The following is a 13,367-nucleotide window of genomic DNA, read 5'->3' as shown; positions in this document are numbered from 1 at the left end:
CATACAGTATGTACGGTATATCCAGTGGTGGAAAAAGTACTCAAATTCTTAACTTAATTAAAAGTATCAATACTGTAATTTAGAAATACTCTAAGTAAAAGTAAAAGTCCGGAATAAAAAAATGACTTGAGTAAAAGTACAAAGGTATTGGTATCAAAATGTATATGGGGCTGAATGTGGTTAATGTATGTTTTGTTTTGTAATAATATATAATATATCTATAAGTTTGCAGGTTTGCACCATAGCCTGATGCCTTCTCACACAAAGTCCTGTATTAAAACTAAGACCTCACCTCTGTCTTCTTGGTTGCCATCTCCATGACAACCAACCAGCCAATCAACTCGCCTCCATCCTTCTAGGCGATGGGATCTATAAACGCTTTTACCAGGCTCAAACCTCATTGGTTGATGGCAGTGCCAGCTGATTTAGTGCACTGATTCATTGCGACAGACAGAGGAGGAGATCAGATGGATGGATAGATGGATGGAGACACACACTAACCGTGGGATCAGTTAGTGTCCGATAATAACTGTCTGTCATTTGTTTATGTGTCGTTGTCGCTGCTGTCAACGATGTCTGTGTCTGGGATGAGGAAACAGTTCCACAAAGCAAGTCAGGTAACACAGCATTTGGTGACCCATCGAGCAGTGTTTGTTTGTTGCAGTGGTGGAAAAAGTACTCACGTTTCTTACTTTAAGTAAAAGTTTCAATACTGCGATGTAGAAATACTAAGTAAAAGTCCAGAATTGAAAATGTACTTGAGTAAAAGTACAAAAGTATTGTCTTCAAAATGTACTTAAAGTACCAAAAGTAAAAGTACTCGTTATGCAGAATGCCCCTTCACAAGTTTTCCAATGTATAAAAATATTTTGAAAATAGCAGATCTACAAGCTCACAATGCGTCACAAGTGTAGTGGAGAAGAAGTAAAGTATTGAAAATGAGAAATACTCAAGTAAAGTAAAAAATACCTCAAAATTGTACTCAAGTACAGTACTAAAGTAAATGTACTTAATTACTTTACACCATTGTTATGATGGCCATTGTGATGGCCAAAGTTATGATAATGACATTTTCCAGTTTAGGTGACTTAGGTCAGGATTAAAAACGCGTAAAAGTTGTATTTTTGTTTTGTATCACATTTTCTCAGCATTAATTTGATGCCAGTTTACCTGAGATTATTGTAAACATGTTGACAGGATGCCATGTTATACAATGAAGTCCCATTTCTTATCACTGTTTTTGTCATACAGAGAAACTAAAGAAAGAGGGTGGGAGTGTGGGACTATGTTCTTTGAGGGGGGGGGGGGGTAGCCTGGGGGGGACTTCTCTTCCTTTCCTGGTACCCCGCCCTGTAAGGCGCTGTCCATCACAGTAGTGCTGAATAGACTGAGCTATTAATACTTTTAACCCTGGCATGTCATTATTATAGGCAAAAATAAACCAGAAAAGTGCTCTCCTTGGATTGCAGATCTCACCAGGCCTGCTCGCCTATACCCAGGGCTGTGTCAGTCTTGGGGGGTGCAGTGCAGGCATCAGGACACAGAAAGCTGTGTGTATATATAATAATAAGAAAAACAATAATAATAATGATAATAACAATAATTCTAGGGCGGGATGATGGATCTACGGGGTGGGCCACTATAAAAGGGTTTAAAATAACTTAGGAACGGTTTTGAGATAATAATGAATTAAGAATACAATACAATGAAGTAAAAGAGAGAATTAAAACAGGGGTCGGACTGACTGCTATAAGAAGGCTTTAGAGAGGTGAGGAATGGTAAGAGACGCACCAGACCTCTGGAGTCACAGAAATTCATAGGTTACCACAATGGATGTAACACAGGGTGGACCGAGGTGGTGTGTTGTTTTCTTTGTCAGCCTGGCAGAGAGCCAGGTGGTTGGTAGATAGAGGACGTTTGGTCATTGTCCCCAGGCCAAATTGGGACCCAGTTAGAAGGTTAGACAGTTAGAAGAGATGGAGGTCATTTGATGGAGTTAGTTTGTTTTGGTTTAGTTTTTTTCTTAGTGCGTGTGGATATTTTTGATGACGAGGACAGGTCAGTCTGTCAGTCAGTCAGTCAAGCTAGAAGTTGGAAAAAGAGGCCAGTCTCATTTCGGTGTAATTTCAGTTTTTGATGGGAAACTTTGCTTTTTATTATTGACTGTTTAATTTTAATAAATAAAAATTAAGTGAAAGGATATTAGAGAAGGGTTAGGAGGCTTATGATCTTAGTGATTGAGAGAGTCGCTGTTTTGAAAAAGTAGTTACCAAATTAAAACATTGTATTATATACACGTACTACAGTGAAGAGGACTTTATATTATATGAAATGTATTGGAATTCAAATCTAAACAGAGCACAATGTGCCATACAAGCAAACTAACAACCATGACATAAGAGGTTTATCTAAAATCACCATCTTCATCGTTCAGATGGCTGAGCTGTTTGTTACATGTCTTTAATCCTCTCATTAACTCTTTCAGCCAGAGAGCAGGAGGATTCTGGGTAAAATATTATTTTTCTGGACTCAGCTGTCTCTAACTGTATCTGTTTCTGTTTCTGTCTCAAGTCTGAATTATTCTTAGTTGCACACTTGCACGCTGGTGTTGTGCAACAAAAATAGTCGATCTACAAGCTCACACACAGCACAACGCGTGAGTAACACTTGGTGCACAACTAAGTATAAATCGGTCATTAATGTCCACTCTGTCTCTGTCTCTTGAACCCCTTTATGTTGGTTGATGATAGTTTTCCTGATCTAGGATCTGATCATTATTTTACAGTTGGACTTGATGGAAGTTCACTTGGATTAGACTGTTGAGTGATTAAATTACTACAATATACAGGGTCCCCACAGTCATGAAATTCCTGGTCCTAGAAAAGGTTTGGAATCTATCAAAGGCCCTGGAAAAAATATTTGACTATGCATTGTTTTAGGCTATTGATTTTGTTAATAATGTTTTCCCCCCAAAACATGTAGAACATTACGAAATATGTAACATGCCTAATGTAAACCGGACGTGACAAAAAGAACAAGCTCACAACGTGCTGCAGCGTGATGCGTATAGTTAGTAAATTTGCCATGAAATTTGGACTTCTTTGCACACTAGAGTAAGAGACTCATTATTGTGCTGAATGGAATATAATGGATATAGGCCTGGAAATTGGGTTAAATATTCTGGAAACGTTTTGGAAATGTATTGGTAAAAATGTGTGGGAACCCTGAATATAATGCGAAGTCTCTCTCTTTCTCCTTCCCTCCCTCTCTCTCAGCTATTAAATGAGAGGTTGATCGGAGCAGAGGGAACTAAACTAGATGAAGACTTCCTCACAATGGAGAAGGTAACACACTGCTGTCACTAAACACACTGTATGGGACATCAGATAAGTTTATGTATTTGTCTCTCCTGTCAGTCATCACACACATTGGAGTTCAAAGTAACCTGCAGTACAACTCTCTTAGTAATGTTGGGGTTTGGTGTCTTGCTTAACAACTTGTTACTAGTTCAGCCTCTCTACCTGCACAGGGAGCGCGGACGTTTTGGGAACCGGAACGTCCTGGCTTTGTGTGAAAGTGTCCTTGAGCAACACACTGAACCCCTAACTGTTCACGATGAGGGTATACCACCGGTGTGTGAATGGTTGAATGTAATGCACATTGTAAAGCGCTTTAGATAAATGTGTTAGAAATGCAGACCAGTTACAAACATTCTTTCTCTCTCTCTTCTCCCAATCATTGTTACCAGAAGGTAGCTGTGATCCAGAGGCTGGTTCTAGAGTTGATGTCCAGAACTACAGATTACCTTCAGCCAAACCCAGGTTTGTCAGTTTTAGTTGTACAGTATGAATTAAAAAGCAGTAGTCGGTGTTTGTACATGAACTATGAAGGCAGCTCATAATTATTTATCTCTCTGCCGGTCCCGTCCCCAGCCTACAGGGCCAAACTGAGCATGCTCGCCACCTTGTCCAGGATGGGTGGGCAGGAAAAGTCCGGGGGGTATCCACAGCCAGAGGGCATGCTGGGAGATTGTATGGTATACTACAGCAAGCAGCTTGGACCAAGCTCTGCTTTTGGTATGTTTGTTAACCTCATTGGTTATTGTTCTGAGAAAGATGACTGAACATCATACATTCATTCATTCACCTCTCCGTCTCTCACCCTGTCCATATGTCTCTCATTCTGTCTCTCTATCTCGCACCCTGTCCATCTGTCCCTCACTCGGTTTATCTCTCTGTCTATACTCTTTTTATCAGTCTTTCACTCTTTCACTATCAGTCTCTCTGTTTCTGTCTGTCTGTCTGACTCTGTCTGGCTATGTCTGTGATTTCTAATCTGTGTGTGTGTGTGTGTGTGTGTGTGTGTGCGTGTGTGCGCGTAGGTGGGGCGCTGTCAGAAGTGGGCGTGGCTCTGAAGCAGATGTCGTGTTTCAGGGAAGGTCTGGACATCTGTGTCAAACAAAACTTCATCGACCCGCTGCACTGTCTCCATGACAACGAGCTCCGGGAGATAGGGGTGAGCGTTTGACTCCCAAAATCACATCGGCTCAGCACTAACCATGTCTGCCATAGTAATTCAGTATATACAGGCTCTACAGACTGTTTTCCATAACAGTCATAACAGTCTGTAACAGGTTCTGTAGCAGGGGACAATTGTACTGCTTGCCATGCTGTTGTATAAACTGGCACTGAAACTGCAGAAGCTGTATCACTACACAGAAGAGAGCAGGAGCTTCAGGGGAGAGCAGATATGAGTCTCTCAAGCCACAATCTTCAAATGCTATAGAGAGTCTGTTATTCCGCCCGCGTAAGGCTGAACGATTAATCGTTTTCAAACCGAAATCGCGATTTGAAACCACGCGATTAGCTAATCGCAAAGGCCGCGATTTTTTTATTTTTTATTTTATCATAATAAATCATTTTAATATTCATATTAATCCCAGAGCACCACGGGACTTGTCTCCTTCTCTCCAGAGTGGCTGCCTGCCTCTCTACAGGGAGCGAGAGGGTAGCGAGTCCCCCCCCCCCCTCTCTCTCTCTCTCTCTCTCTCGCTCTGTCCCTCTCATGGAGTTAGGTCTCCGTCGGCTACGAGTATTTAAAGTTTGTCGAACGGTTGCGCAAATCCCTGATGCCGCGCGTAGCGGTAAAACATTATTGTCGGTGCGACACAAGTAGTGTAGTAGTAGTGTTGCTCCTATCTATGTTTGTTTCTGTAAGTGTAACTTATATTTTTCCCATCATTATTAAACTATTACTGTTGGATGCTGTGTGATGCGGTGATTCAATGTAAACAATACGATGGAAAGCACTTCCTGGTCAGTATTGCCAGGTTTTGTGAGAGAAATAAGCAACCCTGTCTATGAAAACAAGCCCAAAAGAAGCGACTGTATCTTTGTCACTTATGTTATGTACAGTGGTGGAAAAAGTACTCAAATGTTGTACTTAAGTAAAAGTATCAATACTGCAATGTAGAAGTACTCTGTTACAAGTAAAAATTCAAAATGTACTTGAATAAAAGTACAAAAGTATTGGTATCAAAATGTACTTAAAGTACCAAAAGTAAAAGTACTAATGTTTGAAAATAGCAGATCTACAAGCTCACAACGCGTCGCATCACGGCGCATTGTGAGCTTGTAGATCTGCTATTTTCAAATAACCTAGGTATAAAATAGGGCCAAAGTGGTTAATGTAGGTTTTACAATTTTATAATTTATATCTGAAAAGTAACTAGTCACTAAAGTTTTCAAATAATTGTAGTGGAGTAAAAGTACAATATTTGCCTCTGAGATGTAGTGGAGTAGAAGTTAAAGTATTGGAAATTAGAAATACTCAAGTAAAGTACAAATACAGTACTTAAGTAAATGTACTTAGTTACTTTCCACCACTGCGTTATGTATTCTGAGTTTTTCACTTCCAAGGAGTAGTAGTAATACAATGTACAGTAGGAGAGGACTTTGCCTTGTGAGACAAAAAAGTGTTACATTTTAGTTGAATGTTAATCTACATAAGCTAAATACTGGATATCAGTAATTATGCTTCTTTAGCCATAAGTGAAATACCTACTTATTTCACTGCTGTGAATTGTTTACACAAAAAGGTAATTATTTGTTTAATTTTATTTTTATTTATTGAACTTCATTTCAGAAAAAGCTTCTCTTCTTGAGCCATAAGTTAATGACCTAACAAGTTCAATGTTGGGTTGTTTACAAAAATAAGCTATTTCTATTCCAGCTAAATGTTTAAATATATACATGGGAAAAAAAGTACTTGGAAGATACATGTTGGAAGCAATGAAGCAATTCATATCTTTTAGTTCTCATCCTTATTTATTAGAATCTAGAACAGTAAATAAATGGTATGCCATTTGGTAATGTTCCATTACTTCCAATTACTTTTTAAACGTACACAGTGAATACTAAACTGAAGCTTGACTTAAAAAAATGTTAAAGTTTTTTTTTTAAATACAATTTAAAAATCGCAATCAAATCGCAATCGCAATATCAGTCAGAAAAATCGCAATTAGATTTTTTCCCAAAATCGTTCAGAAATGAGAACGGGAAGCTGTCATCTGCTCTTCAGACTGGAAGGGTATTTGACCAATCAAGACAGTGTTCACGAAAATGTATATACAGTATGTACCTAATGTATATGTTTTCCATTTCTGCTAAGCCGCTAGCTAGGCTTCGACTAATTTGGTTTCCAGTAGGAGTTATTAGAAATGGGGAAATGATGTGACATCTGCTTTATTTTTGACTCATTCTCAGAGTGTCCGTAGTACAGACTGGTAGGCGTAAGCATTCGAAAGTTGTGGGAGCCAACACGTCTGTCATGAGAAACTAAGCAGATATGGACTGTGTCATGATTGTTTGGTGTGTCTCTGAACTGTGTCGTGATTGGTTGTTCAGTACCACCTGAGGAAGTTGGAGGGACGCCGCTTGGACGTTGACTACCGCATTAGGAGAAGGAGGAGAGAGGAGCAGGATGAGGTAGAGAGGAGGAGAAAACGAGAGGAGGAGGATAAAGTGGCCTGGGAGAAGTTCACCGCCTCCAAGGACCTGGCTGAGAGGAGCATGTTCACTCTGCTCCAAAATGACGTGAGTTCAAACGTGACCCCATGTACTGCACTGTGGGTTCAGGGACCACACGGGGCCCAAATGGACCCTTAGTGGTCTGTAAATGCTCAACCTTTTTCATTTCAAGGACCCCCAGTTTGATAGGCATTAGGCCACGACGCCCCCTTTGATATTTTTTTTTTGTTGCTCTGGGACCCCATGCTACAAATCCTCAGCGTTAATTTAACTCTGAAAGTGTACAAATGGAACCAAATGGACCTGTAAAGTTCCATTTTGTTCCAGTTGGACCCCTGGTGGTCCCAAGACCCAACGTTGCCGCGCCTCCGACCAAGTGGAGCTTACTATGTAACTGTGCTTGGGTTGTGTGTGTGTGTGTGTGTGTGTGTGTGTCTCCATCTGTGTCTCTGTGTTCATGCACTGCCTAGTAGAGGGCCAGAGGGCGCCAGAGTGCAGGAATTTAGACACAGCCTGCAAAACACACACACACACACACACACACACACACACACACACACACACACACACACACACACACACACACACACACTACAAGTCCGTAAATACACAATATTTTCGAGCTGCGTTCGCTTCCAGCGTTCGCGCGTCTTACTTGTAATAGTAGTAACATTAGCAGTAGTAGTAGCCGTAATAGTAGTATTACTACTGTAGGAGTAGCATTCTTAGCAGATCTGTCCTTGTTCAATACTAATGCAACGTGTGTGTGTGTGTGTGTGTGTGTGTGTGTGTGTGTGTGTGTGTGTGTGTGTGTGTGTGTGTGTGTGTGTGTGTGTGTGTGTGTGTGTGTGTGTGTGTGTGTGTGTGTGTGTGTGTGTGTGTGTGTGTGTGTGTGTGTGTGTGTGTGTGTGTGTGTGTGTGTGTGTGTGATCCAGGTACAACAGGTCACTCAGCTCTCTGCTCTGATTGGTTCCTTTCTGGAGTTTCACCGTCATTCTCTGCAGATTCTAGCAGAGCTACAGTGCCGCCTACAGACCAGGTTCAGACACACACTCTAATACACTGTAATACAGACAATAAGAACTGTAACAATAAAGCTAACACTATATGATTTATTGTAGCAGTATACTCAAGCTAAAGGCCAGGTCCAAATTCTTATACAACATGATATCATACCTACATCATAACATATACTTGTATGATATATAATGGGTGTCCTAGAAGGATAGAAAACCAGCAGTATTATGGGACCTAGTAGGATAGAAAACCAGCAGTACTAGAGGTCCTGGTAGGATAGAAAACCACTGGTATTAGGGGTAATAGTATGATAGAATTCCTGCAGTATAGGTCCTGGTCAGTGGCGTAACGGAGGGGTAGCAAGTGATGTGGTGCGGGGGGGCCACCTGCGCTGATACAAATAAAAAGAAAAAAGTTGATTTATTTTGGTCAAATAGAACCGAATTAGACCTGAATTAAACCCGAAAAATTTCGCGCGCGGGTTGTGCACGCACATACGTGAAACTCCCGCGGGGAGGCCCCGCGATTCTGCGTTACGCCACTGGTCCTGGTAGGATGGAAAACCAATAGTACTGGTCCTGGTAGGAAATAAAAATGGTGCATTTATGTAGTGCTTTTCTCCAAAGCGCTTTACAGTGTGTATTATATTCACCCACACCGATGCCAGAGGAAATCAAAACCATGCAAGGCACTAACCTGCTCATCGGGAGCAGCTTTGGGTTCAGTGGCCCTCATTTATCAACGCAGCTTATAAACCGGCTTATATTTTTCCATATATTCGGCCGTACACCAACGTCGAAGTCACATTTATCAACGAATCCTACACAGCTGATCCGAGCCTACATTTGGTCCCAGGCTTGATAAATGTCACGGCTGGAACCTGGCGTCATTTAAATAACACGCCCTTAAATATTCTCAAAACGCCCCGATTTTACGACATGAAGAAGGACCAGAATACGACCAAAGACATCAAAAGCCAATGAGAAAGAGTTTCCCCCGCCTGCCTCGCCACACACGCCCCGCTCTCTCTCTCTCTCTCTCTCTCTCTCTCACACACACACACACACACACACACACACGCACGTTTGTATATTAATTTATTTAACCCATACCGAGCAGTGCACAAGCAGTCATGTAGGATATTCCCCGTGAGACGGCAGTGGTTTCGGTCCGTCCCGTTATTAAGAGATTGGAGCGTCGGGTTTATATCCTTAACCTAGCCAGGTTGTAGTCTTCAAAACTCTCTATGACATAACTCCATAACATAGGACAAGCTACTGTAAGTTTGTACACCTCACTGTCCATGAAAAGATCGTCGGCAGTCCCGACCACGCGACTCCCGAGTCCCGACGCAAAAGCGCTCGTATATTTTGAAAATAGCAGATCTACAAGCTCACAACGCGTCGCGATGCGACCCGTTTTTGAGCTTGCAGATCTGCTATTTTAAAATAGCCAATGCAACTGAATGACTGTTAAAGCAGTTTGTTTAAATTACTTTATAAAATGTTATATTTTCACAGGGATTAATTATTAGTGTGTAGATATACATTTAGGAGTGGATTATGTGTCCAGATGCCTGTCAGACAGTCAGACAATGCTGCTCCGCAGGTCTAGAATGGAATAAACGTGCGCAGCCAACGTCAACAACTGGTCTCGACCAGACGTGAGATCTCAGCATATGGTAGGATGAAGCCCACGTCAGGATATATTGATAAATGCCGAAAGGTGCGGTGATCTCGCCCTACGCCCATTATTTGGGCTGCACCGCGTTGATAAATGAGGGCCAGTGTCTTGCTCAAGGATACTAACCCATGGCTAGGGGCAGCCGGGGATTGAGCTACTCCTGAGCCACTGCCGCCCCTGCAGAATACCAGCAGTACTTCTGGTAGGATAGAAAACCAGCAGTACTAGGGCTCCTGGTAGGAGAGTAACTCTTGTAACTTCAAAAGGAATGCCGAGCACTCATCTCAAACAACTTCCCTTCATACCGTGTGCACGGTTCAGAGAGAATTCCACAAAAACAAACTAAAACGACTGACTTCAAGTCCTTTTAGGATATTTTATCACCAGGCACGGGCAGCATGACCACGGACAGGTTTTGCGACATACTGTAGCCAGCCTTCCTCAGTGTAAGGAAGCCAGGCTCACGCTGAAACCTTTAATTATTTCGTATGCGCTTGCAGCACTTGTGGCGATACACTGCAACAATGACATCACTCAATCATTCGATCAATCGATCAACCAATCAGTCCCTCAAAACCTTTATTTGTAAAGTGATTGTTTAGTTAAAACCCACTTAAACCATACAGTATTGTACTTGGTTGACCAGGATCCCCCAAGGGTCTGTATTAGGCACCCTCCCTCCCCTTTTTCCCTCTACACCAAATCTCCACCAAAAATAGCCGATCTACAAGCTCACAGCATTGTGATCTTGTAGATCTGCTATTTCTTTCCCAAATGTTTGCAACAGAATAGTAGACACTATAGTGTTTGTGTGGTTAACCCATTAAGACCGGCAAAGCATCTGTTTAATTTTAGATTTTAGCGTTGGCTATTCAATAATAACAGATATACAAGCTCACAGCGCGGCATGAAGCTTGTATATCTGCTATTTTTGAAAATCTTTGAAAAATCTTGAAAAAAAAAAGAATAATTTTGAATTACGAAAAAGGTTTGAGAACTACTGATTTAGAAGGCATTTGTAGAATCGGCCTCAGGTCTTAATTGGTTAAAGAGACAGTTGCTGAGCAGTCTGTGCGTGTGTCTGTGTGTCTGTGTGTCTGTGTGTCTGTAGGCTGACTATGGCCAGTAACCAACCCCGCAGACAATTCCAGTCCAAAAGAGCTCAGTCCATTACAGAGCCCACGACCGAGAACCCAGTCTACCAAGAGCTGTCAATCAAAACGCACACATCACCAGGTGACTGAGTGACATATTAATATCTGTGTATCATTATCTCTATTCTCATCTCATTCCTTCTGTCTGTCAGTCCGTCTGTTTGTCTGGTAGCAAAATAACATGACAACAGATGGCTGGATTTTCATGAAACTTGTCGGGAGTAATCAGTAGGCTGTCCTTTAGTGTCAAAAAGGTCAAAGGGCAAGGTTATAATCACGGTCGAGGTCTATTGGTTAGAAAAATAACATCATAATGAAGGAATGGATGGATTTTTATGAAACGTAGTGGTTATGCCCAGAAGAGACTATTACGGTAACTTAACTCCCGCTCAACTTTCCTAATATCTGTCTCTTCTACACGATCTTCCTCTTTTCAGCTTTCCTACTGTCTGTCTCTCATACCCTGTCTGCCTCTCAGCTTTCCTACTGTCTCTCTCTCCTACATTGTCTGCCTTGTAGCATTCCTACTGTCTGTCTCTCCTACACTGTTTCCCTCTCAGCTTTCCTACTGTCTCAATAAAGACATTTGAAAGAAGTCCTCATGAAGTTAGTAAGTCATTTTCTCAAGATATGGAGGACGGTATACAAATGTATAATAATATGATGTTTGAGGACGTTTCATATGTTGAACATATAGCTAACAACACAATAGGAATCTGCTGCTAATGTCAGGCTGAGAGACTGAGACAGAGAGGCTTTGCCTGGTGGACATTTTTCATTCTCTCTCCTGTCTGTCTGTCTGTCTGTCTGTCTGTCTGTCTCTGTGTCTCTCTCCACTGTCTGTCTCTGTGTCTCTCCGCTGTGTGTTTCTGTGTTTGTCCCTCCACTGTCTGTCTCTGTGCGTCTCATCCAGAGGAGAGTGAAGTGATATTTGACCAGCCTTGTTGCCGGGCGCTCTACTCCTTCCAGCCATTCAGCGAGCGCGAGCTGGGCTTTAAGACGGGTGACATCATCATCCTGACCAATAAGATTGATTCTAACTGGTATGAGGGTATGCTGGGCGGCCAATCAGGCTACCTCCCGGTCAGCTATGTCGACGTCCTGGTTCCTCTTCCATTACAGTGACAACTGTACAACTTCTCGTCACCAAGCCATCCCACTGTTGGCAGCCATGATAGATTCTTATTTTTATTTAAAGTCATACTGTGTAACATTCATTTTAGTGGCCTTTTTGGTGGCGCCTCTTGTAGCTCCATTGTTATTCCAGCGTTTGTCTATATGGAAGTACCTCAAAGGAATGCTGTAGGGTCCTAGCGCCCAAGGATATTTTTGAATGTAACAAGAAGTTGTCAGAAACTGTAGTTATTCACTGTAAAATACATAAATAAATACATTTTCGGTGCCTATGTGATTTTGCAGCGAGTCTCAGCCCAGACACTTAGTGTTTAATTATGTTTAAACAAGTTGTCAAAAACACTTATGTGGGTTATTGTGAAAAAAAAAACAGTGTAAGATTATATCAAAAATAACTTGTTTAATTGAAAAAGTTACACAATATGACTTTAATTATTGATTGTCGTTGATATTATCTGATGAGTTGTGATCAGATTTCTAAGCCATATCCAAGAAGAAATATTTCAGGGGTACCTGTTACCATATTGATGACTGTTTAGTTCTGTTGTTTAGTTCCCATTGAGATGGAATCCTCAGTTCTTGTCTGTATCGCTTGTTGCCATGATGTTTCTGCGTAGCGATCTCAGGCAATATGCAAAATGTCTGCTTTTGAAAATAATTGTTGTGCATTGATAAGCCTGACCCTTTAAACTGCTGAGTTTGATCAATAAAACAGCGTACAAAAGATGTATAGATTTATATCATATTGCACTTTAGTCAGCTTGTCCGTTATGCTGTATAATTGTTATGTTTGTGTGTTTGTATTTAAAGGGACATTTCATCCTCTCATCTTTCTGTCTCAGCGATCAGTAGAATGATTCTCTAGGAGAATTTCACTACAGTTCATCACATAGACTAGACCGTTGTAGGCCTACAGATAAATACTGAACCTTTGTAGTAGGCCTATACATAGACTACACTGTTTAGTGGGCAGAGAGTAGACTGTTGTATGTATACAGCAGGGCTACACGTAGACTAGACTGTTGTAAGCCTGTTAACACACATTGCTGCTGTTACAAATGGCTCTGTACCAACAGTTTTGCTGCTGCTGTAAAATTAAATAAACGGTTTCAGATGAACAGACTGCACAGAGAGAGAAATCATAACTTATGGAAACTGATAAAGGAACTGTGTGTGTGTGTGTGTGTGGGTGTGTGTGTGTGTGTGTGTGTCAATTTAGGCATGGCAAGCAGTGTGGTGTGTGGAAATAAAGACTATGCCTACTTTGAACTAAGAACCTTGGTTGTCGTCTGTCCTACCACTGAGCCTGTCACAATTCATTTTTATTTATTTTTTGTTTAATAACGGAAGC

At 41.4% G+C, this 13,367-nt stretch overlaps 1 protein-coding gene across 1 annotated transcript; it reads left to right on the top strand.

The window, feature by feature from the left end:
* The first annotated feature begins 484 nt into the window (after positions 1-484).
* Positions 485-12,809, top strand: sh3gl3b (SH3-domain GRB2-like 3b). The gene is made up of 9 exons (XM_080438178.1): positions 485-617; positions 3,276-3,344; positions 3,749-3,821; positions 3,933-4,076; positions 4,382-4,515; positions 6,906-7,094; positions 7,964-8,067; positions 10,840-10,964; positions 11,796-12,809. Exons 1-9 carry the CDS (start codon positions 573-575, stop codon positions 12,005-12,007), a joined length of 1,095 nt encoding a protein of 364 aa, XP_080294304.1. The 5' UTR covers positions 485-572; the 3' UTR covers positions 12,008-12,809.
* Positions 12,810-13,367: the final 558 nt, after the last annotated feature.

The sequence above is a fragment of the Gymnoscopelus braueri genome (genome assembly GCF_963280865.1).
Source record: "Gymnoscopelus braueri genome assembly, chromosome: 9".
In the NCBI taxonomy this organism is placed as follows: Eukaryota; Metazoa; Chordata; class Actinopteri; order Myctophiformes; family Myctophidae; genus Gymnoscopelus; species Gymnoscopelus braueri.
Note: the sequence above shows the minus strand (reverse complement) of the source record. Positions and strands in the feature narration are given on the sequence as shown.

What these genes read in the sequence shown, in the direction of transcription:
- sh3gl3b (XM_080438178.1), top strand. Translation starts at nt 573, where the DNA reads ATGTCTGTGTCTGGGATGAGGAAACAGTTCCACAAAGCAAGTCAG. An exon ending in TTACCTTCAGCCAAACCCAG is followed by an intron (nt 3,822 to 3,932) that starts GTTTGTCAGTTT and finishes TCCCGTCCCCAG; the next exon opens with CCTACAGGGCCAAACTGAGC. An exon ending in TCACTCTGCTCCAAAATGAC is followed by an intron (nt 7,095 to 7,963) that starts GTGAGTTCAAAC and finishes TGTGTGATCCAG; the next exon opens with GTACAACAGGTCACTCAGCT.